The sequence below is a fragment of the Aphelocoma coerulescens genome, chromosome 7 (genome assembly GCF_041296385.1).
Source record: "Aphelocoma coerulescens isolate FSJ_1873_10779 chromosome 7, UR_Acoe_1.0, whole genome shotgun sequence".
In the NCBI taxonomy this organism is placed as follows: Eukaryota; Metazoa; Chordata; class Aves; order Passeriformes; family Corvidae; genus Aphelocoma; species Aphelocoma coerulescens.
Window position 1 is genome coordinate 35,041,478 of NC_091021.1, and position 27,301 is coordinate 35,068,778.

Genomic DNA, 27,301 nt, shown 5'->3' on the forward strand with positions numbered 1-27,301 from the left:
GCCTAACATTGTTCCTTCTCCAGCCTCTGTCATTAGAAATAATGAGCAATTATGTACCTTTAAAGTAATATGTTATATAAACATAGAGTAGCTTAAAATGGAATTTTATGTAGAATGGTTACAAATATTAAAAATTGCCTCAAAAGCCTCTGCAGCAAAAAAAGAGAACTAATTATAAAATCATAAAAATAGGGATGAGGGATTTCAATACCAAAAATCAAAATAACTGTTAATTAGCTGGAGATTCTAGAACACAGCATTTTTTTTAATATAAGCTTAAGGGAAGAAGGCAAGAATCACGGGGAGAACATTGTTGTTGCTCAGAAAACTGCAGTAAATAATAACGTGTCTCTAAACTTCTATAACTACAACAAAACACAAGCAAATGAGATTAGAATCCCACATTTTTATTACTTAGAAAAATAAACCAAATAAAGCTGGCAGAATTTTGCGTTTACGCAAAGAATTCCACAACCTCACAACACAGCTTCAAAATTAAAACCTTCAGCGAAAAGGCTTAAAAACACGTCTGGTTTTCCAAACACCTTAAAAGACTCAGAGACCAAGGAACATAAAACAGTGCTGCAAACAAAAGTGACCCAAAAATCCTCTTCCTAAACGTTATAAATTCCATAAATTTAGGTAACGTACGGACCCTGCTGGCACACTGGGCCCCAAAGCCAGCGAGCACTTACGGCACTCGGCGGGCTCGTCGGAGCCGTCGCCACAGTCGTCCACAGTGTCACACTTCCACCAGAACGGGATGCACTTGTCGGTTTTGCAGCGGAACTGTGAGAGGAAGGCCAGCAGGAACACGAGTTTCACGTGAGCATTTATTTATTTATTTGTTTATAAGCAGTAATAGCGCCGTTTTTGAAAATTTACACTCGCGGCTTGAGGCGTTCTTACATTAAGTTAAAAAATACCCACCCACATTGTGTTTTAAATATTGGGTTTTATTTAGAGATGTTTGGCACCGAGATTGCCAAACTGATAAAAATCACTGTAGTTTCAATGGCTGTGCCATGCTGGCTTACAATGCCCTGACACAAACTGCTCATTGCATTTTGCTGCATTCTGTGATTTCATTCTCAAAGACCTTATTCAAAATAAACACTTCAATTTCTGGTTTCTGCTGAAGCAGATGACATCATTTTTCCAGATAAAGCCAAACACCCATAGTTACAGAAAGGAGCCTTAATATGTGGTGTTGTGTATGGTATTGCTTATATTGTTTGAATTAAATGAACAAATCAAATGTAAAGCCTTCCAGACTTTTAAAAGGATAAAACACCTGTAGAAAAACCCTTTGTAAGACCCTGGCTGTGCCTTTACTGTCTACTTAGGTGACTCTGTACCTTTGTTCTGACTGAAAGAGGAATGCAAACAAAAACAGTACAAATTGATGTAATTTTCTAGGGCTAAACCTAAAACCTGAGTATATTATGTGGCTCATGTCAGGGAGAAAAATCTGGGAGGATTATCAGGCAACTTTTAAGAAAAGTTGGTTTTCCTACCTGGTGTCTCTATGAACACAGAAAGGAAGGAAACCAAAATGTTTAGAATGACAAGACATTTCATTTTCTGTCACTGGGCAGCTTTTTTTCACATTTAAAAAATCATTGATTATTCAATAAAACTGTATTTAAAAGGTGTATTAAATTTGGTGCCTCAGTTTATCTTTTCTGCCAAGAAAAATAAGGGTCTCGAGAGCATTTATGTTACAGAACCTATAGTTGGAGCTACATCATTCCTGTACCACCCTGAGGGACTTGCTGTGTAACAGGCTGGTTTGAAGGGCAGCTGTTCTAAACTATTAAACTGCCCCACACGCATCTGGAGCTCAGAGGGGCTCAGCAGGATGCTGCCAAGTGCAGGAGACAAACAGAAACTCAGACATTTTTCTTTTGTTCTTTGTCTTTTCTTCTTGCTCTGCTCACCCCAAGGGACTTCAGGCTGTTAAAATGGCATTATAAAGCTATTTCCAGGAAATAGGAGCTAACTCTTAGATGTTGTTATGAAAATACTAGCACTCCCTTCTAAACTGAGGAGACAAAACCCTGCAAAATCAGGGATCAGTCATATGGGTCTTAAATGGATGGAGTTTTGGTGTTCTAGAGTCTGATGGGGTTTGTACTGAACAATTTCCCATGCCAGATTAGCCATCACAGGATGGTCTGGAGATACAAGATCAGTTTATGGACCATCCAGTTCCTTTTCATCAGTAGTAGCCAACAGTGGCTGTGCTGTCAAGAGCAGTTACATCACAGGACCAGCTCTGATTTGACAGCATCATCTGAAAATCTTAAGGAGAAACAGCATTTTGCCACTGATCTCTGCATCTGATGCCATCAGACATATGAATTATCAAACAGCCAACAGATTTCAAAAGTGGAAAACAATGATGACTAACCAATGTCAACCTCTGTCTGTCTGAAACAGCTTCTTTTATACAACTCTGCTCTCCACCCTGTGGAATCCACAAGTGATAAAATACTGCTCCTCAAGCATCCAAGATGCTGTGCTGTTTCTTGAATTCATACTACCACTGAATTAATTAGACTGGAATGGAGCCATTCAGTCAACTGTTAGCACATAAATTCACTGTGGAATAAGCTTCTAGTGTCATTTAAAGAAAAATTTTTAAAAAAAGTGCCTTTTTTTTAAGCCAAATTTGAGGAGAAAATACGGGGAAAAATTGGTAAGAAATTCCTCATTTTAAAGTGATTTACACCTTGAGGAAACAGAGGAAGGTAGTGGGTATTTAATCTTAAATAAGATTATTATTTGAGTGAAACTGTACATCTTTTATTAAGATGGCCACTGCTCCCTAAAAGTTAGGAGTAAAACCATTTTCCTTAATGCTGGAAATCATTATCATGCATCAGGATATAGAACATTGTAAGAGATCGTTAGCACACCTCTAATAAAAGGGAAGTACTAGAAATAAGACTACTAGAAATATTTTAAATGCCATATGTACCATAACAATCAACCAATGAATTGTCTGGTTAGAATAGTCCAAAGACTTTTATCAAAGTGGTTCTCTTATAAGAAATCAGTATGTTCTTTGTATCTACCTTATATTTTAAGAAAAAAAGCAAAAATGTTTATTTTGAGTCATAGGGACTACAATTTAGGGTTTCAATTGATGCAGTTGTTTCCATTTCAGCCATTGGATTTTTTTCAATGCAAGCCTATCATTTTCCAATCTTTCTAACTGGACTGAGCTTGTTTTCTTTTTGAAATGCAAAGTTCATTCATGCATCCCAAATCACTCTTATATACACTTTGTATTTTGATATTTCAGACACACATTTTTTCAAGGCAATTTTTATGGGTTTAGCAGTTGTATTTGTTGTAGCAACTGGCAGGAACACGGACATTTGAAAGCGAACAAGTCCTGGATTCTCTGGAGAAAAAGCCATTTGCAAGTCTGTTTCCCACTAACAGCCTTGGAGACGAAACACTTTAGGAGCCTCCCTGAGTGTTACAGCTCCTTTTAAAGCTTCCCCATTCCCTGGGTGCCAGCACTCCCAGTTTAAAAGCAGGAGGAGGAGCAGTAACACACCGCCCACGACGCTCCCGTACCTGGCTGGCCGTGCAGTTGGACAGGCACGTCTTGTTGTCCGCAGCCAGGTAGAAGTTGGTGGGACAGGCACACGAGTGCAGCTTGTCAGGGGCCAGCAGGCACAGGTGACTGCAGCCACCGTTGTTCAGGGTGCACACGTGCTTGGACACTGTGGGCAGAACAGGGGAGGTAGATCAGAGCCTCTTATCTCAGCACACTTCGGGGTATCTGCTTTATAGAGGAAGAAAATTGTGTTCCACGTGCTGTCTTTACAATGGAATGTCTGAAATCGAAAACCCATGGAGGCAACCTGTTCCTTTTGCCTTTAAGCTATTCTCTGTTGTAGGCAAAAATGAGTTATTACCAGGGCTGTAAGTTCAATGCTGAAAGAATGAGAGGAAGAAAAAAAGCTCTTTTTTCTTTTTTTAATAACGAGAGAAAAAAATTAGCTTATCTAGGTGAATTGCCAAATTGCATTCAGTTACAATTCAAATACAGGATATCAGCAGATAAGACACAATCACATCACTCACATTCTCTGACATTCCCTCAGTCCAGCAGTATTCTTCTGCAATATTAACACTTTTCAAAGAACCAGGTTAAAAGTTTTCATAACACATTGTTCCCCTCTTAAAAAATGGAAACTTGTACTGTAATGCAACTGAACAGTGGTGTACTTTCAGCCAGTATCTGGGTTAATTTTTAAACATACAAATTATCTCTCTACCAAACAAGTTCTGTTAGATGTATTTAATACTAGATATGCTTAAAATATTAACTGCAGATTTATGTTTAAAAATGCTAATTTGAAAACTTCCACAATTTGAAACAGAACAGAAGCAGAAATAATCATTGCAGATAAACGAGCATGCAGTACCTCAGCACGTGGCTACTACATTAAACACATCAGTGTGCTGCTTGGAAAGCAGAGACAGGGTAATTACCATCAGGCTGCCTGTAAGAGTGATACACCTGGATGTCTGTGATGGTGTGCCACGAGTTAATCAGGGAGAGCCTGCCTGAGCCAGAGGTTTTGTGGGCACGGCTGAGGGATTTGGTTTTCCCGTCGGTCCAGTAGATGTAGTCTTCAAACAGCGTCAGTGCAATCACCCCTGGGATGTCTTGATTTGGGACTGGAAGGAGAGATGCTCAGATTAATGTTCACTCTCAGAAAACTGCCAGGTAAAATATTCCCCACTGCACAGGCTGACAGAACGACTGCTATGGAATGTCCTGAGAATAATTATCGTGACAATTCACCAGGACCAGAGGGTTCTTTATCACCAGTTACAATGAAGGAGGATGGAGCATGAGCCCTGCTTGTTTAGAATTTGTTGACACAATCAGTGTTGAGAAAAAGAAAGGATTTCAGTTAAAAAAAAACAAACCTCCAGATTTTAAACTAAAGACATGTCAAACTTTAAAGTAATATGCAACAAACATAACTTTCCTTACTCTTTGCATAAGCAACATAAATTTGCTCTTTTACAAGAATAAATGTTATTAGAAAACATACAAAACAAACATGTACACCTCCTGATGCTCTGTGTTTAAGACCCTTTCATACAATTAATAGTATTTTATTTCATCAAAATATACTGACGAGAGACAGGAAAAATAAAATTTAAAAACTGGCATTAAAATAAACATTGCAGTAAGAGGGCTTATTGATTATTCCTAACATCACCAACCACACAATATGAAAAAAACAAACAAAATGATGATTGTTACATTATCACAAAATTATGAGCCAACATCATTTGAAAAAGGATAGAAGGACATAAGGGAGAAAAAGCTTTGGAGCATTCTTTATCCGCTGTACACTCCTTAACCTTCAAGTATTTGTTCTTGGTAAACAGTAACTGAAGGCCACTTTTCTTTTTTTTCCCTCCTTCTAACATAAACAGCAGTAATCATAAATGTCACAGGAGAATATCTGGCCACAGTAACTAATTTGTAAATGATAATCTTTTGTTGCTGAATCACCTAATTACTGATAGAGGTGAAAAGGCAGAGCAGAGCAGCTGACTGTCACATTTAACCAGCATATCCTTAACACCTTTACCTTGTTTTGTGCATCTTTTTACCTGGAAACTGCTGACAGAGTTGGCAAATCTCAAATTCCTGTTGGAACATTTCATAGCTCACCAAGATCTGATGATGATACTGAGTATATGGAACAACAACTTAGAGAATTCAATTTTCTATCCAATAGTCCTCCCAGTACTGAGCTCCAGTGCAGGGCATGTTGCCTTCTGGTCAAGGAGACCTTGCTGCTTAGAAATTATTTTCCTTTCTTATATGTCCCCATGAACCACATCTATCACACTGAAATAACAATATGGTATTTTTGAAAGAGCTTCACAGCATTTCTGAGAAATCAGTCAAAGTCCAAAGAAATCTCAATTTTGGCACTCATTACAGAGGCAACTTTGTCACAGTTCCACACACAGTCCAGAAAAGCTCTTGTAATTTCTGTGATGTGTAGAATCCCACTGTGTAACGTTTCCAGTGAGAAATACAAACCAGGCTGACAGGAGAAGCAGGATGGGACATCAGAAACTGCTGCCCTGAATGAGGCCCTGAAGCTTTCCATAAAACTAATTATTTTATTTTTGCTTCAGTTCTGAAACAATATTTGTTCCTATAAATTATGACCCTTGCTTCTACTCTTGCCATCGAATTAAGATGTCAAAGGTCCCATTCCAATCTCTCTAAAGACAAAAAATGTCCTATTTTATTTGTCTGTTTTTTCTTTTTCTGATCAAAGTTAAGATTAAAATCAGAATAAAAGCACATATGAAAGCTTTAATGAACATGAAGAGGATTTACATAGAAAAAACTTATTTTGATTTCAGCTTTATTATTCCCCACCAATGAAAAATAATAGTTATCCTTATTTTGGCTATCCAGGAAGCAAACCCCATAACCTAAGCATAGATCTATGAATAAATGCTTACTTTTTGGTTTTGTGCATGTTTGTGGGTTTCCATACAAATTATCCTGGCTTCAATGGATTAGACATACATCAAAATCCAGATGAAACTTTATATCCATGAACTAAAGAAGATTCAGGAGATTAACGTATACTGCCTGAATTGTCTCATCACACTGCATTAATAGGGAAGCCAAGTTAAGAGTGTGGCATAAAATATTAAATATTACAGTTGGAACACTGCACATAAGAAAACTGGCCATTGACTTAAGTACAATTTTCTTTTATTTAAAAAAAAAAAATCTGTAAGCACCAGGTTTAAAAGCTCAACTCTTTCAACCTTCTTAAAAAGAAACCCACCTTATCAGGAACAAAGTGACAAATATTACATTCTCTTCATTTTATGTTCTTTAAAAGAAGAATGACAAAATATATTTGTTTCTAAAAACTGGGTTTTTCATTATTACCATTTATAAAATTGAAACTGTCAATGGCTTAAACACTCTCAGATTCAGCTTGCAGTTTGTCCTGTCACTATTTTTTATTTCTGAGTTATTTTCTAATTTTAATGGGCTTCTGCATTAATTTTTCATTAGGTCACGATCAACACACACTTGCACTATTTAAAGCTGTAAAAGCTACATGTTTTCTGTTGTGAAATGCAGAGAAAGTTATTAAAAAATTTAATTAACAAAGCAGCGAATAGTACAAATATATGCAAATAAAAATCCACTTGAAGTAAAACACAGAAAATAAGTACAGAATCACTGAACAAATATTTCTTGTAAAAATTCTATGCTGACCATAAAAATATAAAACTCTTATAAGAGAAGAATTAATAATAATTAAATAACAAAAAAACTTATAAAATTTCTTCTAAGCTGACCATAAAACTCAATGTATTTTCTTGTAGAAGATAAACCTGTAAAGCCTGAGAGCACTTTCTGAAAACAGGCATTAAATGGCAACCAATTCTGTTTAAGGAGTAGTTCTATCATAGCTGAATACAATTTTTCTTTGGCTTTTAGTATGTTATAAGCAAGGAAATATCAGAACTGTTGACATGCAATAGGTTATAGAGCCTACAATTCCCATCAACTGTGAATGACCAAACAAAACTGAACAGAAAACTGAGGTAATTTTTACGTTTTATTTTCTGATGGAACAGTAAAATAGTCTCTCATGTTCTTTTATTCTTTGCCTTTAAGGACATCAGTGTTTCATGCTTCCCAAAATTTCAGGCAGTGAATATTGATTTTTATAAATGTATGGAGTAGAAGAAACACCCACTTCCTTCCTTCAGTCTTTCCTTTAACTCCAAAAAAGCTTTAGCTGATCGACCTTGTCATAAATGACAGTCATTAAATGTTGCACCACTAATTACTAACCCTACAGCAAACTCTGTGGTGTGAATCACAGTTTGAAAGAGGAAAGGAAGATCCCCTTTCTTTGGCAGCATTGCAAAAAAAGACTACTAAATTTAAGGTAAAGGCAGGTTAGTCATAAGTAAGCACCTCTGTTTCCTCTGCATCACCTATTTGAAAACATTTAATCAACCTGACAACCCATTAGTAAGAAAGCAATATATTCTGTTAAAGACAAAAAAATTCATTTTTGTGATTCCTTTCCCCACCACAGCCTCCTCCTACCAGAGATGGGCAAGTTCCTTGCAATTCCTCCTTTTCTAACACACCTGCTGCCACCTCTAATTCTCCAGTGGTGTTTCATTTTATCCATGAATTGTGGATTTTCTGACACTGAATGCTAAACCCAAACAGTGCTTGACCAAACAAGTAGATGAGAAAAGGGGTAACAAAGAGGAGGCAGAAAGGAGAAGGAATGCACAGGCCTTTGAGAAAGATGCAGAAAATAGGAGGGAAAAACACAGGCAGGCAGTAAAAGGGAAAAACGAGGAGACTTGAAACAGATCACAAGTGGTGGGAAATAAAAATTATTAGACACTTGAAGACAAATAAAAATGACAATATATAACATAATAAAGGGAGATAAAGTGCTGCATGAACTTAAGAGAAGAGCCACAGGAGAGAACATGATTATGTAGACACATGAGAAACGTGACAGACTTAAAATATGTCTGTCTCTCTCTCCTGCATTTTGAATGAATTTTGATCCAAGACTATAAATTCATAGGCTGTAAGTCATATTTGTGATACAAATGTTTACTTTTCTCTTTTGTGAACTCTGCTTCCCTTATATTTTCTGAGCACATTTACTTAAGCATAAAAAAAAACGTTCATCTGATTTCAGGAATGAAAATCATTCTATCTATGATTTCTTAGCTACAAAAACATGCTTATGGAGAAGCCATACAGAAGTGAAGCCTAGCCTCCCTTGGCTCTTATTGAAACACAAGTATTTCCAAAAGTAAAAACAAATACTGTAACACAAATAATAAAAACAGAAAGGTCTCGTCAGGTGATAAAATCAATGTAACAAGAAAAACTGTCCTTAAAAAGGACAAATGCTGACTCCTTCCAAGAGGAAAGAAACCAAAACCAAACTAAATTATCAGTGCCCTATCACATCCAGAAGATGGCTGATCACTTCCAAGACAGAAAGAGATGTATCCCTTCCCTTTCCAAAAACAAAGGGCTGCAACCTTGCCCTTGTGTAAAAATCTACAAGAACAGAAGGGGGTGAAAGATTCCTGTCAGGCTCTCCCCAAAAATGCATTCACCAGCTAGAGTGCCAGTGCTGGGAAACAACTGGTAAAGGTAATTAATTGCTGTTAAGCAACCATTTAAATGACTTTCTAGCCCCCGTGGCATTAGAGCAGTTTCTGTTTAAGAATTTTGGCACCCAAGCACAGAAAATTTACATGGATGATCAAACCTGAAAAGCCAGGCTACACTGTTTGAATTCCACGCCCTGAAACTTGATCTTCTGAACTGCAATAAAACAGAAATAAAAAGCTTACTGACATCTTGATCTAAATGGAAGCAATGGTAATCTCCTAGGAAGGATTAAGAACCCTCCAAAGACAAATTGCATCCAGGAAGAACAACACTTAATAAGAAAATAGCAATTAAACCTACAAAACCAAATAAACTTGGAAACTGCTGATCTTCTCTTCTGCAGCAATTACTGGCCCCCACTGTCCTCTTTCTTTGTGAACTCCCTCGTAGCTGTTTCTGTCTCATTTTACATTCAACTTGGAACCTCTCTGAGACACAGTCAATACTTTTTTTATTTCCTATACTACTTCCTCCTGATGCTTGCTCCCTTTGATAAAGAATTTGAACTGCCTAGTCCATAAAATGAATAATGAATAATGACAATAAGATTATCTCTATTAAGTGTGGGACAAAGTATGTAGTTTTGACAGATATAATTAAATTTAGGTATATTACATTAAATACTATATTTTAAAGATGAGATATTTTATAATCATTATTACATTTATGAAATTGACACTTTGTTTAAAAACCTAAACCTGTCAAACTCAGTGAACAGAAAAAAATATTCATGGACTATATAGATTAAGTCCAGTAATTGAAGCTATGTTGCACATAAAAAAAAATAAATTAAAAATACATTTTTAGAGTGCTATTACTCATATCCATACATCTGGATCTCATATCATAACATGTCCATGCATAAATATTTCTTTTTGCAAAATCACTATCTACATCACACATCCATATTGGGTAAAGTATGGGAGATAAAAGTCCTAGCATTCAGTGATGGGATATTTTGCCAGTATAAAACTGTAACTGAAACAGTGAAAACTGAGACTATTTCAGTACAATAAATTCACACAAAACTTATTAAACCCCCAAACTGCTATCACTAAAGAAGCAGTAAATTTAGACTTAAATCTGAACATCTTAAGGCACTAATGTATTTGTGATATTAAAGCTGACTTTTAGATATAACAACACCATGAGAAGAGATGAATAAATTTTCCAAAATCTGCCTGTAAAACCAGTTGATCAAAACTAGGAATGAAATAGTTTATTGTTCCACTTTTTTTAATTCACTGTGAGCAGTTGTTTATATTCCAGTTACTCCACAGCAGTACAGAGTAGTAATTAAATTATTCTCAAATATATACAAGACACTATTTGAGTAGAACAACTCACAGTGTGCTTGTGAGTTCTAAAGGTTTTTTAATTATTTATCAGATTTACAGAGACCCTTTACCTGCCTACCAGCCCCTCACCTTAGACTCCTGCCTTGCTTCTGGTTTCAGTATTTATTCCCACTGACCCCCAAGTTATTCCTTCTTTTATCTTTCCCTCTCCTGCCATCATCCAACTACAAGGACATAAACCACTGAGTGCCTTTGGTTTACCTCATTTATCTTCCACTGCAACCATGGGAGCTGTTCAACACTTCAACTTCCTTCACCAAAATCCTCCTATTTTCCATTGTGTTGATATGAACAGGGAGAAAACAGAAAATCTGTGGTTTATGTTCTCTGTTGTGATTGCTCTCTGACAGGAACAACTGCATGGAAAGTAATGCCCACCCCTTAAAATTTGTGATGGCACAAGTCCAGCTCATGCAGAAGTTTAAAGTACAGTGAACTATTTTCAGAGGTTTATAATCTAATCTAATTTGAGCATATTGTCACAAGACCAGTGGAATATACCTGTTGGCATATAACCTGTTGGCAGTCTTCATAAGCTGGGCTTCATAAACTGGAGACTGGGGAATCTTTATGTAACTGTATGAACTGCCTTTAATATCGGTCAATATGAGTAATTTTCCCTGAATATTATCCTTTAAAAGAGAAGGAATATAATAAAATAATCACATTTGGGAAGACATATGGATGGGAGAATTTTATCAGAACAGTTATGAAAACTGAATCCAGAAGGCAATAATGGTGAGGAAGCAATTATGAGTTTGTGCTATCAGATGCGGCTACAATGAATAATTCTATAGACTCCTCCAAAGTTGGGAAAAAAACCTTTGCTGTATCAGAACTACTTCTCATCTGCTGTGAGAAACAAACCCTCTTTTCAGACTTCTCTAATTTTTGAGCTATGAAAACCTCCAGTATAAATCTGGAAGGAATTGGTTTCTATAATGTTTTAGATCACTTCTTTATTAGGACAATTCTATAAACAATTGGATACATTATTATAAAACTCTGGTGGCAGAGTTCAGAATTAGACACAAATATTTTTTTTTCTACCTACAAACTCCTTACAATGAGCAACTTTGGAAATTACAGGTGCTAAAAATTAAAAAGGTTATAATCTCCTAACTGCTTGTACTTGTTACTTCAAAACTTGCATTTATATTCACCAATTCTGAGATTTGCAAACATTCAGGCAGTAGCTAAGTCTCAAGAAAAGAGTGTTTTTTCAAATCGAGGTACTCCAGGAAAGTTATTATCTGTTAACTGTATTAATTACTAAAGAAGTAATTTATGAATATTTAATTTATAAAGTTCAACAGTTTTTCATTGCTTAATTTCCATGTCAGATGTAGGAATGAAGTGCCCAACTTTTTGTTTTTACAGTACAAAGCATCGACTTGACACAGTTTAAAGCTTAATCTCAGAGAAGGTTCTGTACTTCCTAAACTGGGCTATCACATTTCCCTGTTATAGTTTCATAATACTGAAATGCTTATCTTCAAAGTGAAATGGGGAAATGTAGGCACCTCTAGGTTTTAGGAGCTCTGAAGGATAGGAAAACCTGCATGAAGCAACCAGATACCCAGGCAACTGTGAAGCTTGCATCTCCTCTGGGCAGTGGGAATTGAAAGCAGCTAAGTCTGACAAATTCTTAAATTTTTTATTCATTTTTTTAAAGCTCACATAAGTAAACCAGCTTAATGCTTAGCCAGATTAGTGCTTCAATACTTGCTTAATCATTTACAGTGCATAACATTTGTGAATGCTGCAGTGCTGAATTGGCTAAGCTCTAAAGACAGTTTACATAACCAAGCATTAAACTTCAAACAGCTAAGCAAGGTCATTGCTGCCCCCAGTGCCAAGAAGAGCTCCAAAGTACTCTAAGATTTCTGGCCTAGTTAGCATGTTTTCAAAATTCTTACTAGGACTCTCTTGGCAATTATAAAAGCCTATTTCTCTATTGAAATGCAGAGGAACTTTACAAGAGAAAAGCAGCAGATGTTCACCTCAAAAAGCTTTAAGGTTCATAAGGAACAAACAAATAAAACAACCCCTTCATAGTTGTTGAAAAAAGTGTTAACACAAGGACTAAAATACATATAAACTTCCACTGCATGTAATAAGCACTCCTTGGTTTATCAAAGTGTGCCAATAATTAGCCTAACATTGTTCTGTTTATCCTAAAGTATCTGATGTGGAGCACAGAACACTGCACACTCTCTCATACCATAATATCCCTTAATGGTCTGAAATCCACTCATTCTGACAAGTTACTTATTTGCTGGGTCTTGGGAAATCTCTGTGCCATTTTCTGATATATTTTGTAACAGATAATTTAAGATCCAAAAATCATATTCTCAGGAAAAAGCCTTGCAGCAAGTGAGCCTTATCCTCAGAGGTCACAGAAACAGGTGAGAAAATGCTTAGTTTGCTACTAAAAGCACTTCAGATTGCATCACTCACAGCATTCCCGTTCACACTTTTTCCTCTGCTCCATGAGAATGTATTTTGTGGTCGCCATACCTGTGCTTTTATCCTTCTCCATTTGAAAACACAAAGGATAAGAGCAAACTCAACCATCTCCCCCCTAGTTAACTTTGACAATACAAAATGTGCAAAATGACAAAGGAAAACAGACCATGAAATCCATGTGAAAAACATGCCTTCAAGAAACACAGTTATCACAAGAGATAAAACCTAATCTTTCTCATTTAAGTGCTTATCAATGGAGATTAGAGACATCAGAAAGCCAGAGGGGATCAGAGCTCCAAACACTGAACTTCCCTAAGTTTCCCTTACTAAAATAATTTATTTACAATGGCTCAATTTCATCTTCCAAAATATTTCTATTCCTGTGCTGAATCATGAAGAAATTAAAATTGTATTTGGTTGGTTGTTCCAGGAGAAAGTGGGGAGGAAGGGAAAAGACCCCAATTAAAGGCAAATTGATCATTATGTGTGAACTTTGCAGAACTCTCAAAGCTCCCCTTGGAGCACCCACAGGGTTGTTTCCTCCATTTCAGACAGTGAGAATTCTACCAATTATTTTTGAAACCCACAGAAACTTTTCTACAACTTGATTTTGATTTGATAATGATGTTTTGAGTGAAACTCCTGACAATGGAAAGTGACAAAATGGCATTAGGTGTGGGCAGGCTGGAGAGGATCCAGAGAAGGGCCACGAAGATGATCCAAGGCTTGGGAAGCTGCCACAAGAGCAAAGGCTGAGAGAACTGGGTTTGTTCACTCTTGAGAAAAGAGGGCTGAGGGGAGACCTCATCACCACATTCCAGCCTTTAAAGAGGACTACAAAGAGGAGGAGATTCCCTTTCTACATGGAAAAGGTGAGGGGCGATGGGAACGTGTTACTCCTGGAAAGATTCTGATTGGAGACAAGAAGAAAACTTTTTACAAGGAGAACACTGAGCCATTGGAATAATCTTCCTAGGGAAATGGTGGATTGGACACTTCTAAAATGCAGCTGGTTCTGGGTCATCTAGACCATGCTTTTCCCAGAAAAGGTTGGACTAGGTGATCCGTGAGGTCTCTTCCAACCTCATGATCTACAATGATCAGCTAAGGAGAAAATCTCGCTTCCACATCACTTAAATACCTCAGGATCTTTCTCCCAAAGCTCACTTCTTATGGCTTGAATATTTATACACCATCTGGACTTCAAAGAGACATGTCCTCAGAAGCAGCACAATACCAGCTTTACACAAAGTCACTGTTGCTTTTGGAGATATTCAGATATTTCAGATACTTCACTGGTATCAAATTTGGATAAATTTGCTGAGGCATTCTGACAAATTCCCTGCTTCTCCAGGATCACATATCCTCAGGAGAAGATGTTAACTCTCTGAATATAAAGCAGTTGAAGCTCATTTTATCCACTTGGGCTGGAGAACCCTACAGGTTGAAGACCAAGGCAATGGACACCAAAGATGGGATGACTGGAATTTTGCAGCTATCTCCTGAGTTTAGTGACAGGACATTTCTGGGGAAAGAAAAATTCTGAAACTCTCAGGCTGAAAGAGAAGACTCTGAAAAGTTTGACCACTGCAGTCAGTTTAGGGCTAAGAGAGACACATGGGCTATTATTTACTTCTTTCCTTTGAAAGATCCAGAGAGAAGAGTAAGAGAACAAAAATTTTATGAGAACAAAAATAGCAGGACAGCAGCACAGGGAACGACATCAAGAGGAGAAGGGAGCTTTGCTTCATCTGTCAGAAGAACAGACTGCCAGCAGGAATCCAGCTCAGGGCTAGGTCTGAGCGAGTGCTGCTTAGGTGAACAGGTTACAACTGACTGGTGTTCATCCCCAAAAAACCATGGACATTATGCTGAGATTAATGAGATTAATGTAAACATACAACTCTCATAGCTAGTGCTAGAGTGACTCCAATCTACCGTCTCAAACAACTGTCACTGAATTATTCATGATGTATTTATAACTTACAATTCATGAATACAAGGGCTAGAAAACTTGGTTTGCTTTTCCTTTTTTTTTTCCTTTTTTATTTCATGGCAAAGCCTTGATCTGAAAATAAAGTAGTTATTTCATGAACTGTGGTTTGGAGAAAACCTGGAGAATATGACATAAAAGCCTAAAAAAGCCCAAATCCATGAAGTTTTACCAGCATAGCAGCAGTGCTGAGGTTTGGGTAAAGCTTGTGGAAGGAGCTCAGGTAACAATTTCACTTCAAGTAAAACCTCAGCCAAAAATTCAGTAGACTGATACTATTTCATATATTTGAATTAAAATGAAAGAACTTTAATTATACAATTTGGAATATGAGAACTATTCATCATAGCATAGATTTTTTTTTTTTTAATACTTTATAGATAAATGGCACAAGCTTTTTAATTATCTGGCAGGTGAGAAGCAAAACACAAGGATAAAGATTAGTTCATTACATAAATATTTAAAAAGTTATTATTTTACCCATCTACCAGGAAAGCCCCAAATTACAATTGCAATACGTCTCATGCTGAGCAGACTAATGGGCATTTCCAGGCTTTCTAAGGTGGGAGAAAAGGCTGATTTTAGCCCTATTCTGACACATGGCACACAGGATATATCCCTTCTACTTTTAACACCAAGTTTCACTCACTTTGTAACTTAATAAGGAGCATGCCTATACATTCCAGAGTATAAAATTGACAGGGCTGCCTCAGATTGCTGAGTTTGTTCCTAGAGTTTCTTTTTCCATTTGACATTTTTCCCACAAACATGTACTACTGCACATTTAAAACCTATTCATATCCATAACAGAGAAGAAAAATGAAAAGCAGATTTTAAAAGGAAAAATTCATCTTGAAAAAGGTTGCAAAAATTTTTCAAAGGACAGTTTTTACATAATTATAGACAGAAAGCACCCTTGATTTAAAAATTATCAAAAGGAAAAAAGAAACAACTGAAGCATTGACCAACCTTTATGTCTGTGAGATCCATCCATGTCAGAAAACTCAATATGATTTTCATCAGCCCAGTACAGCCTGTGGTTGACATAGTCTATGGTAAGAGCCATAGGTCTGGAGATCTGTGTTTCTACAACCACAGTTTGCCTGGATCCATCCATCCCAACACGGCCAATGTGAGGGTACTCACAGCAATCAATCCAGTACAAGTATCTGTGAAACAAAACACAGCAGCTCAATAATATCAGTGATTGACCAGAGAGGTTGTGGCTGCCACAGCCCTGGAAGTGTCCAAAGCCAGGCTGGATGGGCTTGGAGTAACCTCAGTCTAGAGAATCCCTGCCCACCAGGAGGGTTTGGATGATCTCTAAGTCTCTTCTAAACCAAACCATTCTATGACTCAATGCTTAATTTATTTAGTGGATCTCAAGAATAGATCAGAAATTACTCTTTAGTATTTCCACTTTCCAGATAAATTTTTGCATTTTTCTAGACCTGTCCATAAATAAGTCTGCTGAATGTAAAAGGTTTGAATAGGAATCCTCATGCTAGGTGTGATTTTATTAAATTAATTATGGACTAGTAAAAAGTGCATTTAAATGGCTTAGTCTTGATACCTTAGAATTTGAAGCACCACCCAAACTAGGGTTCGTGAATCTCACATCCTGCATAAATGGCATCACTGCTAAATTGATCAGAAATATGGTATTACATCTACTTTCTTTTTTTAACACATATTATAAAACCTTTTTTGCTGTTAACAGCCACATAATGCAAACTGAATTGCTTCAAGAAGTACTAGTTCCAAAATATTAAAACAGTTTCTCACACAGAGGGTTTAAAAATGGGCGAAGCATTGAGAAAGGCTGTCGGAAAGCTGAGCAGCAATTTTCCCCTCAATAAGCTATTTAACCACAATGCAGAGCATGTTTGCCATAAAGAAGGGAAAAAGGCCCATTATTCAGTACAAGGATGCATGTGGCTGCTGTTGTATGCCATTACTCAGAACCTCAGGACAGATCTTTCCAGCTGGGAAGCTGATTCTGCTCTACAGGCTTTGGACAGGCTCTCCAAAATCCAGATGCAGCTCATATTCCTAATAACCACCTGGAAGTGAATTTGTGTGGCAGAAGGAAATGGTAGCCCTAAGAACAGCTACAGGTATCCTAGAAGACACAGGTGCAATATGCTGGCACCAAGCCTGCTCCACATAAGCAGCAGAGAAAGGGAACTCTCTCCACTCTCTCCAACAGAAAATGTTTGCTTTGGAAACAAACTGCATGGCATCAGCAGGATAATTCATTAAGTGTTTCTCATTTGTGAGAAAAATACTAAGATACAAGTCACACCATTTCAAATTTTAACTCTGAATTTGAGTTTTTATTTCCAGGAACTTTATATACTAAAATAAATTTAAAAATACATATGTTTATTTAAAAAAAGTAAATAAAACCCCCTTGATCTTGGAAAGCTCTCTATACACACTGAGAAGAAACCCAATAAATTTATTATGCCTATTTATAAGTCTAAGCCTTCCTGAAGGACTGAGAGTCTCTCTACTAACTTTGTAGAGTGATTTCTGCATACACAGGCATGTCCAGGCAACCACACAGAGATCCCAGGTATTCCTGTCTTGAAGACATTAAACAAAGGTCTGCACGCTCCCTCCCAAATTTTACAGGGAATAAAGGGTACTGTTACAAGAAAGTTAAATTCCAGTTCTAAGAAGTGGTAGAAAATGGCTTTTATCTTAAAAATAGTAAACTAGACAGGTTACATTTCTATATTAGGAAAAAACCTGCTTTTCTTTATTTAGGTAAAGTCCAGACTAACTCAGTGATTTTCTCCTATCACTGAATATTAGATTAAAACAAACAAATCAACCAACCTAAGTAGTATTTCCTATCTATTCTCTAAATAAAATATATCTTAATATCAAATTAGGATTAAATAGGATCTACTGAAAATTAGCTGCTTCATACCCAGCTTGAGGATCTAAGGACAGATCTCTGGGAAACTTCACTCTCTTGCTCACAAGGACAGTTGGGTACAAGCCATTGAGTTTAGACACCTCAATAATTCTCTTTTCAGTATCAGACCAATAGAGATTCTTCCCAATCCAATCGACAGCCAGGGCATTGGGAACAGCTGTATTGTGGATCACCTAAAAAAGCAAAAATTACATTAACTATTCATCTAAATAACTGGGAAAATGAACAACTGAAGAGTTACCAGGATATTTAGAGACTGGACATTTGATATTATGACATACAACACATGGAAAATGGGTATTATTCACTGCTAAACACTGAGGCCTCTCAGGTAATGACACTTCTTAAGTAGCTATGACAATGTGACACTTTTCTCCTAGTAAGGGAGAACAGAGAATACCATGATATTGTAAATAGGAAATCCCAACTTCTCTGCATTGTGCATGGACTTTTAAGAACTTCTGCTCTTTCATTTCTCATCTTAAGTTTCTAGTTTTGTCTTAATATGAGAAGAAAAAAAAAAAATTCAAACCAAACCAACCTTTTTCTCCTTCGCTATTCTATTTTTTTGTTCCACAGAACAGAGTGGAGATGAGGCTTCTCTCCCCACAGCGTGCCCTTGAACACATCTGCTTCTCAGCTCCCCATTTCTCTCACCAGTCTCCATCAGCATATCCTTCATTTTAATGTCACAGTTGTGCCATATGTCATCAGGACAGGCCATAAAAGCACTCAGCGAGTTACTGAGTAACTGAGGTTACTTTCCAACTGAGGTTGGAAAGTAAATACTGTGCTCTTATTTCCAACATTCATGTGGCAGAAGAATGAGGAACTTCCCAAGAATTAGTTAAATTTCAAAAGGACTACATTGTTAAGAGACAGAAGCAATTTAGTCACCTACTGGAAAGCCTACAGACTGCTGACAGGGATGTGTTATCCTTGGAGCTTTTGATGACTTGGATAATTCTGGAACTTGAACAAATTCCACTAGCTATATGTGATTACAAATCTCATCATGATTGTATGACTCAGTCTGGCTTGTCTGGGAGTACTCCATGTCAAGTGTTCAGTAATATTTGAATATTCTTTTGAGTCCAATTTCTTCTAGGCTTGAAAATTCTGTTCCTGAGAAGGTCTATCCTGACCTATTCTATTCCTGATTAAGTCCTGATTAGATCTGTGCAACTAGAACTTCAGAAAAGCCCCCACAAATCAGGAAGCAATACTTGAAAATTTATGAGATTTCTTAAGCACTAAAAATGGGTTTATTACTCTGGTGTACATTCTAATTTATTGTCATCTTCATCACTAACAGCATGTGCACCAGAGAGCATAAACTTCATTTGTAAACCCATATTATGTATAACTGAATGTGCTAGTTTTAAATTTATTTACCATTTGAAGACACGGAAAAGCCTTCAAGATAAGAAGGGATATGGTGAGATGCTTTAAATCAGTTTTATAGTTATGAATATGTAAAGGCACCTTCTCAGGTTGTTATGTAATTTATCACCTTATAAAATCTTTTTAAAAAGTTAGATTCCAGGACACACTGAGTTTTTCATGGGAGTAAGATATTTTATTTTCTAACACCTTCACACCACCAGCTTTGCCAGTTTATAAATGTGTAATTGCAGCAACTGCTACACTGCAACATGGGACATTTCAAGCAGAAATGGATAACTCTGAAAATTTAGACAGTGGTTTAGCTATCTAAACACTACACTAGAGCATGAACCAAAGTAATTAATCTCTCTTTCTGATGACTTTTCCTTTGGAGAGTCACTTCAACACATCCCAGTCCCTGAGATCACCAGTGTGGCTCTTAACGTGCACAGCCCAGCTTTCTACTGCATTTTCCACTAACATTTGAATCTAAACTCTCCATGAAACACTGTGCTAATGCCTGAACACATCTAGGTGAAAAATCTGTCATTGCAATTCTGTAAATATCTCTGGCATGAGGAGATACAGAAGAAAAATGAAATGCCATCAGGCTTCCCAGGGCAGGAAAGCCAGAGCTGGTGTGCTGAAGAAATGCCATCTCCTACAAGGGGACTCCGAGGCAATACATCAAATAGCACCCCTTACACTGATAGTAGATCTATTTATAGCAAAGAGTAACACAACAAGTGCAAAGATATTAAAATGAGAGATCCATACTTCAGGGGAAAAGCCATAAAAATTCTCTCTTATGACAAAAAAACCCCCATTAAAATACATAAAAAGGTTTGCTAGATAACAAATAATAACATCAGTGTTTAAATAACTAAATAGTTAAAATAATTTCATTTGAAATAATTTAATTTTTAATAATGTCAGCTATTTAGTATGTCCTATGGCAGCCTAATAAAAAGAGATATAAAAATTTGGCACTGGATAAAAGGATACTGACAGACTATTAGACAGCTACAATATATAATTCTTGCTAATTTTTTTCATGTGTTTTCAGCTTTCAGAGGCCAAATCTGGGCCAAGTTTTTCCGAGAAAAAACAGGCTTTTGCATGAAAGTTAAATGAACTTATTTTCATAATTTTTGTTTTGAATATGGCATCCTATTTGAGAAAAATTTTCATCAACATGACACTTGTGCAAATCGCAAATTATTAATGATGGAAAACCAAAATACCCTCCATGTCCTCATCCTAATTTTCTCCTACTATTTGTTCAACTTTCAGAAACCTTTCCTCAAAAAAAAAAAAAGAAATTATTAATGAATAAGTAGAAAGCATTTTTTTTTTATATTCTTCTACATGGCTATTAGAATTTTTTTGATTGGGAAAAATTCTTCGTTAGTTTTGAAATAATTAAGATTAGAAATAAAGAGTCTGAGTAATCCCCAGCCCTTATATAATACTGATTCATCCAGAAGGGACAGAAGCTGAGGAGGATTCTTTGGAAACTGTTTAAAGACAATAAATATGATTCAAGGATTCAATGGATTTCAAACCCCACACTCGCCTGTCTTCTATTTTCTTCCCTTCACAGGGAAAACTTTTGAGTGCATGCTGGGTTTTAGTTTCACCCTGATGCAATCAGAGTGCCATAATTGCTTCTCCACTTGTTTTTTTTTTTCTTTTTAAGAACAGTTATTTTGGTGTGAAGGATGCAAAGGAGGCGCACTGAAGCCAGTGAGTTTCAAACTCTAACTCATAAAAAACAAAGCTGTCGTGCTCTGAGGATGTGTCAGTCCATGCACAAAGCTGTGAATGAAAAACACAATTCTTTTCTCTCTGCATATTTATTGGTGTGAGGGAACAAAATTCACAGGATATGTTACTGCTCATTTAACTCCATGTTTCAGAAGGTCAGACATAACAGAATAAACAAAGAATTCCTTACTGCTTATCACCAGTTCTGGGAAAATGTTCACGTAAATCAACAAATGTTGTTAATAGTGGATTTGTGAACTTAATCCACTACAGAGGCCTAACAGACAGGCTGTGCAGAAATGAGAGTGCACTTTTACCCTTCACAGCAAAGACACTGAGTTATTTTAATTATCAATGTAGTGGAGGTGAAACAAAAACAAACTGAAGATCACAAGAAATTTTATAAGAAGCAGTAATACACCAGTGTATTTACACAGCTTACACCTAATGATAGCTCTTTTTTTTTTTCTTTGGCATCCTGGAAACCACATGGAATTGCCAATTCAGTAAACTGTCAGATAAGTCATGAGGAATTTAGCTCCTAAATACAGTTCTCCTAGTCCCTATCTTTACTTCAAATAAGATATAAATGCAATTAAATTTTACTAGGACTTGCTAGCTCATGCTGTATTTGTATTCATACACCAAAGCCTCACAATCTGGGTTAAAAGTATGAAGGAGCATTTCTAAAACACTCAAAAAATTTAATGCTAGTAGTGTCATTAATCCCCAATTACCTTGATGTCACTTCCATTTAAGGACATTCTGTTTATGCGACTGCCATTTGGTCTGCTGGAATCGATCCAGTAAATGAACTCTTCTCTGTAGTCAAAGTCTATTGCAATCACATTGTTCAGCCCCTAAAATCAGAAAAAAAAAGTCCATTTATTCAAATGTTTGAATACAAACTGCCGGATAGCATTCAGAAAGCAAAACACAGTTAATATTCTTAATGCTTTATTTTACTGTTTGAATATTTCCGAAGCACTTCCCTCTCTTTTCCATACACTACTTTTAAACAGAATAAGATAAAGACTGTAACAGAAATAAATATGGTGATAAATTAACTGTCTCACTTCAAAAATGCAGATGATGTATGAAACTAAATGAGGCTCCTGTGTTTTTCCACACTCTTATTTAAATGAGATTTAGCAGTAAATACTTCCAACTTTTGCTCAGTTTCACTGCTGATTGCTACTTTTGGCATTTCTTTGGCAAACTAGATGGGGGAACCAGAAGTGGTATAATCTTTATGACATTTAAATAATGAAAGAATTTTCCTTAGCAATATAAATTAATCAGGAATTCAAAATGGTGGTGTGCAAAAAGACATTAATGCTAATTCCCGAATGAGGACGTTTTGACTTTTTAGATGCTATATATTAGGTACTGTATATATAAATATGTAAACTGATATATGAATATATGTGTGTGTGAATACACACAGATACAGAGGTAGTAGATACAAAAAGTGTGAAAGCTGGAGATCCAGCAGGCACCTGGGAGTCTCCTATGGCTCCAATTACAAAGCCAATACATTTTGAGAATGAGTGGTGATTATATCTGAGCTACTACAACAGGTTGGGAGGAGCAATCCTACAAAAGTGGCTTTTCATCCCAAATGGCAGATAAGGAAGGAGGGGATTGCATTCAGGTGATGGCTCTTATTTCCTTATCTGCCCCATAACCCGCTGAACGTTCTGATATGTAGTGAAATCACAATTATTCTTAATATGCCAGGTTGTTGTTATCAGTGAAATATGGAGCAGCAGTGGTAAAAGGAACGGATGTGGTTTGTACCCTCTTTAAAAAGGCAAGGTCAGTTCATCAATTCCCTTATCAGCCCAATGACATCCTGCTCTCAGGCAGAGCAGCAGCCTCCCTCATTAGTGTAATTCATTGCTGTGAAGGGGGGTGCTGGACTAGCCAGCTCCAAAGTAAACAACTAAGGACAACAATATTTAATTGTACAGAAACTGATACATGGCTTATCTGCCATCTACTACTGTGTAATTACTGTAACTACTGGAAATCTACCTTTTGATCAAAATGTAGAAGAAAAGAGTAGTTAGGCTGCACAAATCATCATTAAAGGAAGCCTGAAACAATTCAGTGTAGGAGGACCACTCTAATTTTTCAAAAATATCATATACACGCACACATTTTTCACAAAGCCAACTGCAGCTCTGTCAGTCATAGCTGGGCTCCAAGACACTTTTCCTGTCTCTTTTTCTACTCTTAGAATAATTGCATCTACAAAGAACCCCCCACCCCAAATTCTTAACCAAGGAGACAACAGGTCAATGAATACAAAATACTATTTAATACAATTTTATTACATTCTATAAACCAAAGTCAGCAATTTGTACAAAAAAAAAAATTGGCTTTATCTCTATATGTTCCACAACACTGCAAAAGTTTCCTAAGGATCAAGATCAATACAGACAATTGACTGCCTGCACATCTTTGGTTTCAAGTATTTTATTTTGGGTCAGTTTAATTTCAATTTTTATCAGAACATTGACTGCAGGTAAAATATTTCTGTACATCTGTAACAGAGTTCTCTGTCCAGATATCATTTCTTCTTTATTGTATACACATCTCACTTAAGCCCTCCTAGCATAATTCTTTGTCATTTCACACGTAATCTGCTTTTTAGAAGGAATAGGGAAGATTTCAAATGGCATCAGCTACTTTAGTCTCTCATCTTAAACCTGTGGGTCTGTTTCTGTTACACACAGCACACAATATAGCCTTGGCTGTGATTCATGTTCCCTTGGTGCCCCAGTTAAAAATATGGAGATAAAACCCACAAATAATGAGGAGGAAGATTACCTACTCTGCCTATTGAAACCCTAAGGATTTTGATGACTAGGAGTGAAGGAAATGGAAAGCAAAGAAGATACATGAGACACAATTCAAACAGTTGTACTGTTTATGTGTACTTGGGAAAAAAAAAAAAAAGAAAAAGAAAATAGAGGAAAAAGCTGGCACATAACTCAGAGAAGACTGAACGAGCTCCTGCTTTCAGCTCCTTTATTCTGAGTTTATATGATCAACTGTTAGAATGGTAATCACAGATCAAATACACAGAGAGAAGGGTGGGTTTGCTCCTCTGCCAGAGCCACTCTGGTGTTTGCCATCATCTCATAGATGTGCAGGAAAGAGCCAAATCCATCATAACACTGCAAGGACACCAGGATGTCCTTATGAGGGACATAACCCCCCTGTTCTGCTGGTAAAGCTCCCCCTTTGGCTTTCAAATCAAATGCTACCTTTGTAGGAGCAAAGACCAGTCGGGTCAATAGCAGAGGTATTTGTCAGCCCAGTGAATTAATGAGATATGGAAAAGACAGATTTTGTTCAATGGCTGGAGCTGCTCAGTCTCTAACACACCAAAGAGGAGCCCACTGAATTCAGGACTGAGGAAGCTCTGACCATCTGTCAGCACCAACCATGAAGAAAATTTCCTGTTGCTCCCCTCTTTTCACAGGCTTCTATGAACAGGTACACCAGCAAAAGAGGAGAGAGGCAGGGAGATGCAAATGAGAGGGAGTCAGAAGGATTTCAGGAGAACAGACAGACTTTCAAAATGCTTGCTAAGCTTAAATAAAGTCAATGTTTCATTCAAGATGATTAATTTCATAATTACTGAGCACCTCTCTTGTGACATTCAGGTGCAAAGCCTAGTGACACAAGAAGTTACAAAAAGCCTAATGATATTGATGGGCAGTAAATAATTTCCTAGTCTTACTACAATTGATCCATTTAGTATTCAAGGAAATCAATATTTTTTTAAAACGTATTTTGGAAATCTAATCTGAGGTAAATAACTACACTTAGGTGAAGCATAGGAGAGCAGACTGCTAAAAATGGCAGCTCTGTATTTACTGGGTGACTTTCTATTTTTGCAGTTTTTCACTTTTTTTTTTCTCTGTTTTAATAATTTAGAGTAATTACTTTAAAAATTAGATTCACACAAAGCTAAAAGTTCACATTTGTAATACCGTAAATATTGGGATTGTCTGTCTGAAAATAGGTTTAGATTATGACAGTAAGTAGCCCAAATAATACATGGCCAAATAGGTGGGGTTTTTTGTTTGTTTTTTTAACTGAAACAGACAAATTGCACAAAACATATTGTGATGGAAGAGGATCACAAATAACATAATTTTTTAGTACATCAGAATGACTGACGAAACAACTGCCTGAGCTTTAATCATGTCAAATGCAGACAAAATAGTCAATTTAAAGTATTGTAAGAACTCTGAAGGTACTGCAGTTGTTCTGTGGTGCACACAACGCCAATTGTAGGATGATGTTTCTGTCAGTTGCAAACTTTAGAAAAAAATAAAAAGTATTGAGTTAAACTTAGAGCATGGTACTATGGTTATACCTGTTTCAACAAAGTGTAGTTGGATCCATCAGTGCTAATTTTTCTTATTTCATGATGATCAGCCAGAATTAAGAAAGGTTCCTCATCTAAACCCCGGGAGAAAGAATATATTAGACTAGCTTTTACGTTAATTTATGGAAAATCAGGAATACAATGCTGAAATACAGATGGTTTGAAAAATAAATGTTACATGCTCTGATCAATGTTATGGATGAAAGAAATATTTAAAACATTCAAATGCTCCAAGAAAGATCAATGATGCAGTATAAAAATGAACAAAGCAATCAATTAGTATATCTTTCAATGCAATTTAATTCTTTTGCCTTTGTAATATGGGAACCACACTGTATTTTCTCCTAATTTAATGTCAGAGATTAAAGGGGAAATATATTTCATTCCATATGTGTTTTACTTTCAATATTTCCTTTCAAATAGCACTATTAATTGTTATGACTGCAAACCACGCATGTTTTGACCACTCCTTGTTGAGATTTCAATATTCTGAACATGATAGTGATAAAGAAACAGCCATTTCTAAAAACCTTGGTTGTCTAATTCTGAACTGAAGCCAGCTTTGATTTTTTTTAAGCCTGGTCTTCTAGTTTATAAAAAAATATTTACTTTCAGAAACTCATTCATGACACCACTGACATATCTCTGAGAGTGACATACATAATAGTAATTTTTTTTTTTAAAGCTATCTTTATTTTAGCTTTGTTAGGAGTGACTCAACTGAAACAAAAAAAAAATTACCAGTGATAATTAAAAATGTATTAAAGGCTTTATATCTACTGCTCACACACTCTAGAATGTAATGTGTTGTCCAGCCTACTCTGCTCCTGTACTGAACACATTTGCATTTTCTGTTCAGCTCTTAAGACATTCTCCAGCTATAAAATTACTTGAGGCCTCATCCTCAGCCCTGACGTGTGGCCTGTGGGGAATGGCTGCAATGCTCTGCTTTCTTGTAAAAGCCTTTAAAGCAAATTATGCAGAAAAATCAGCATTAGGCCAAATGTCCCCATGTTGGCCCCTCCTGGCAGCAGAACCACTCCTGTCACAGCACCACAGCTTTGCCACGGTGTCTTTTGAAGTTTGATTTATTACACCTCCAACAAACAGCTCTGATGTGCTCCAGCTCCCCTCCTCCTCTGAGTGATCCATGGCTTCCAAAAGTGCAGGTGGCTTGGGAAGTAGGGGGCAGGAATGAAGCAAAACCAGCTGCTGGATTCCTGCCCTCTCCTGGGTCTCATCGGGTTATTTAGGGAAGCACCCGAGGCTGGAATATGAGGCAGACAGAGGTTCCAGCCTTCTTGTCATTTGGAAAGAAAACAGAAAGCTTGCCTGGGCTGTGGAGGAAACTCAGCAGAACACAGCAACAGGGTTTCTGTTCCTTTCACTAACTGACCCAGTCCTACCCACTGAAGCACATGAAACAACATCAGAGGCGTGAGGAAACAGCCAACACTCTCACATATCTTGTGTAACACATATAAAACAGGAGGATTTAATATGCCATAGGAATAACAGAGTTTGCATTTTCTCTTATTTTTTCCTCTTCCTCCTTTTCAGATGAGGAAGCTTGATGTACATTCTAATGTTCTAAAGATGATGAAAGCTCATCATAACCATTCTATTGTCATGTGACTCAGAAGCAAAACTACGTGATGTATTCTAACTTTCCAAATAATTTTTCTAATAAGCTTACTAATTCAAACTTTCA

General features: G+C 36.7%; 1 protein-coding gene across 1 annotated transcript in view; it reads right to left on the reverse strand.

Moving 5' to 3' along the window:
* Window positions 1-27,301, reverse strand: part of LRP1B (LDL receptor related protein 1B) — a 515,105-nt gene that overhangs the window by 77,499 nt on the left and 410,305 nt on the right. Inside the window, exons 57-63 of the mRNA XM_069021267.1 lie at window positions 25,579-25,664; window positions 21,920-22,042; window positions 18,021-18,202; window positions 16,052-16,251; window positions 4,516-4,704; window positions 3,592-3,740; window positions 696-789 (exon numbers count right to left, since the gene is read on the reverse strand). Coding sequence (XP_068877368.1) covers window positions 696-789; window positions 3,592-3,740; window positions 4,516-4,704; window positions 16,052-16,251; window positions 18,021-18,202; window positions 21,920-22,042; window positions 25,579-25,664 — 1,023 coding nt within the window. The remainder of the gene's footprint in view (window positions 1-695; window positions 790-3,591; window positions 3,741-4,515; window positions 4,705-16,051; window positions 16,252-18,020; window positions 18,203-21,919; window positions 22,043-25,578; window positions 25,665-27,301) is intronic.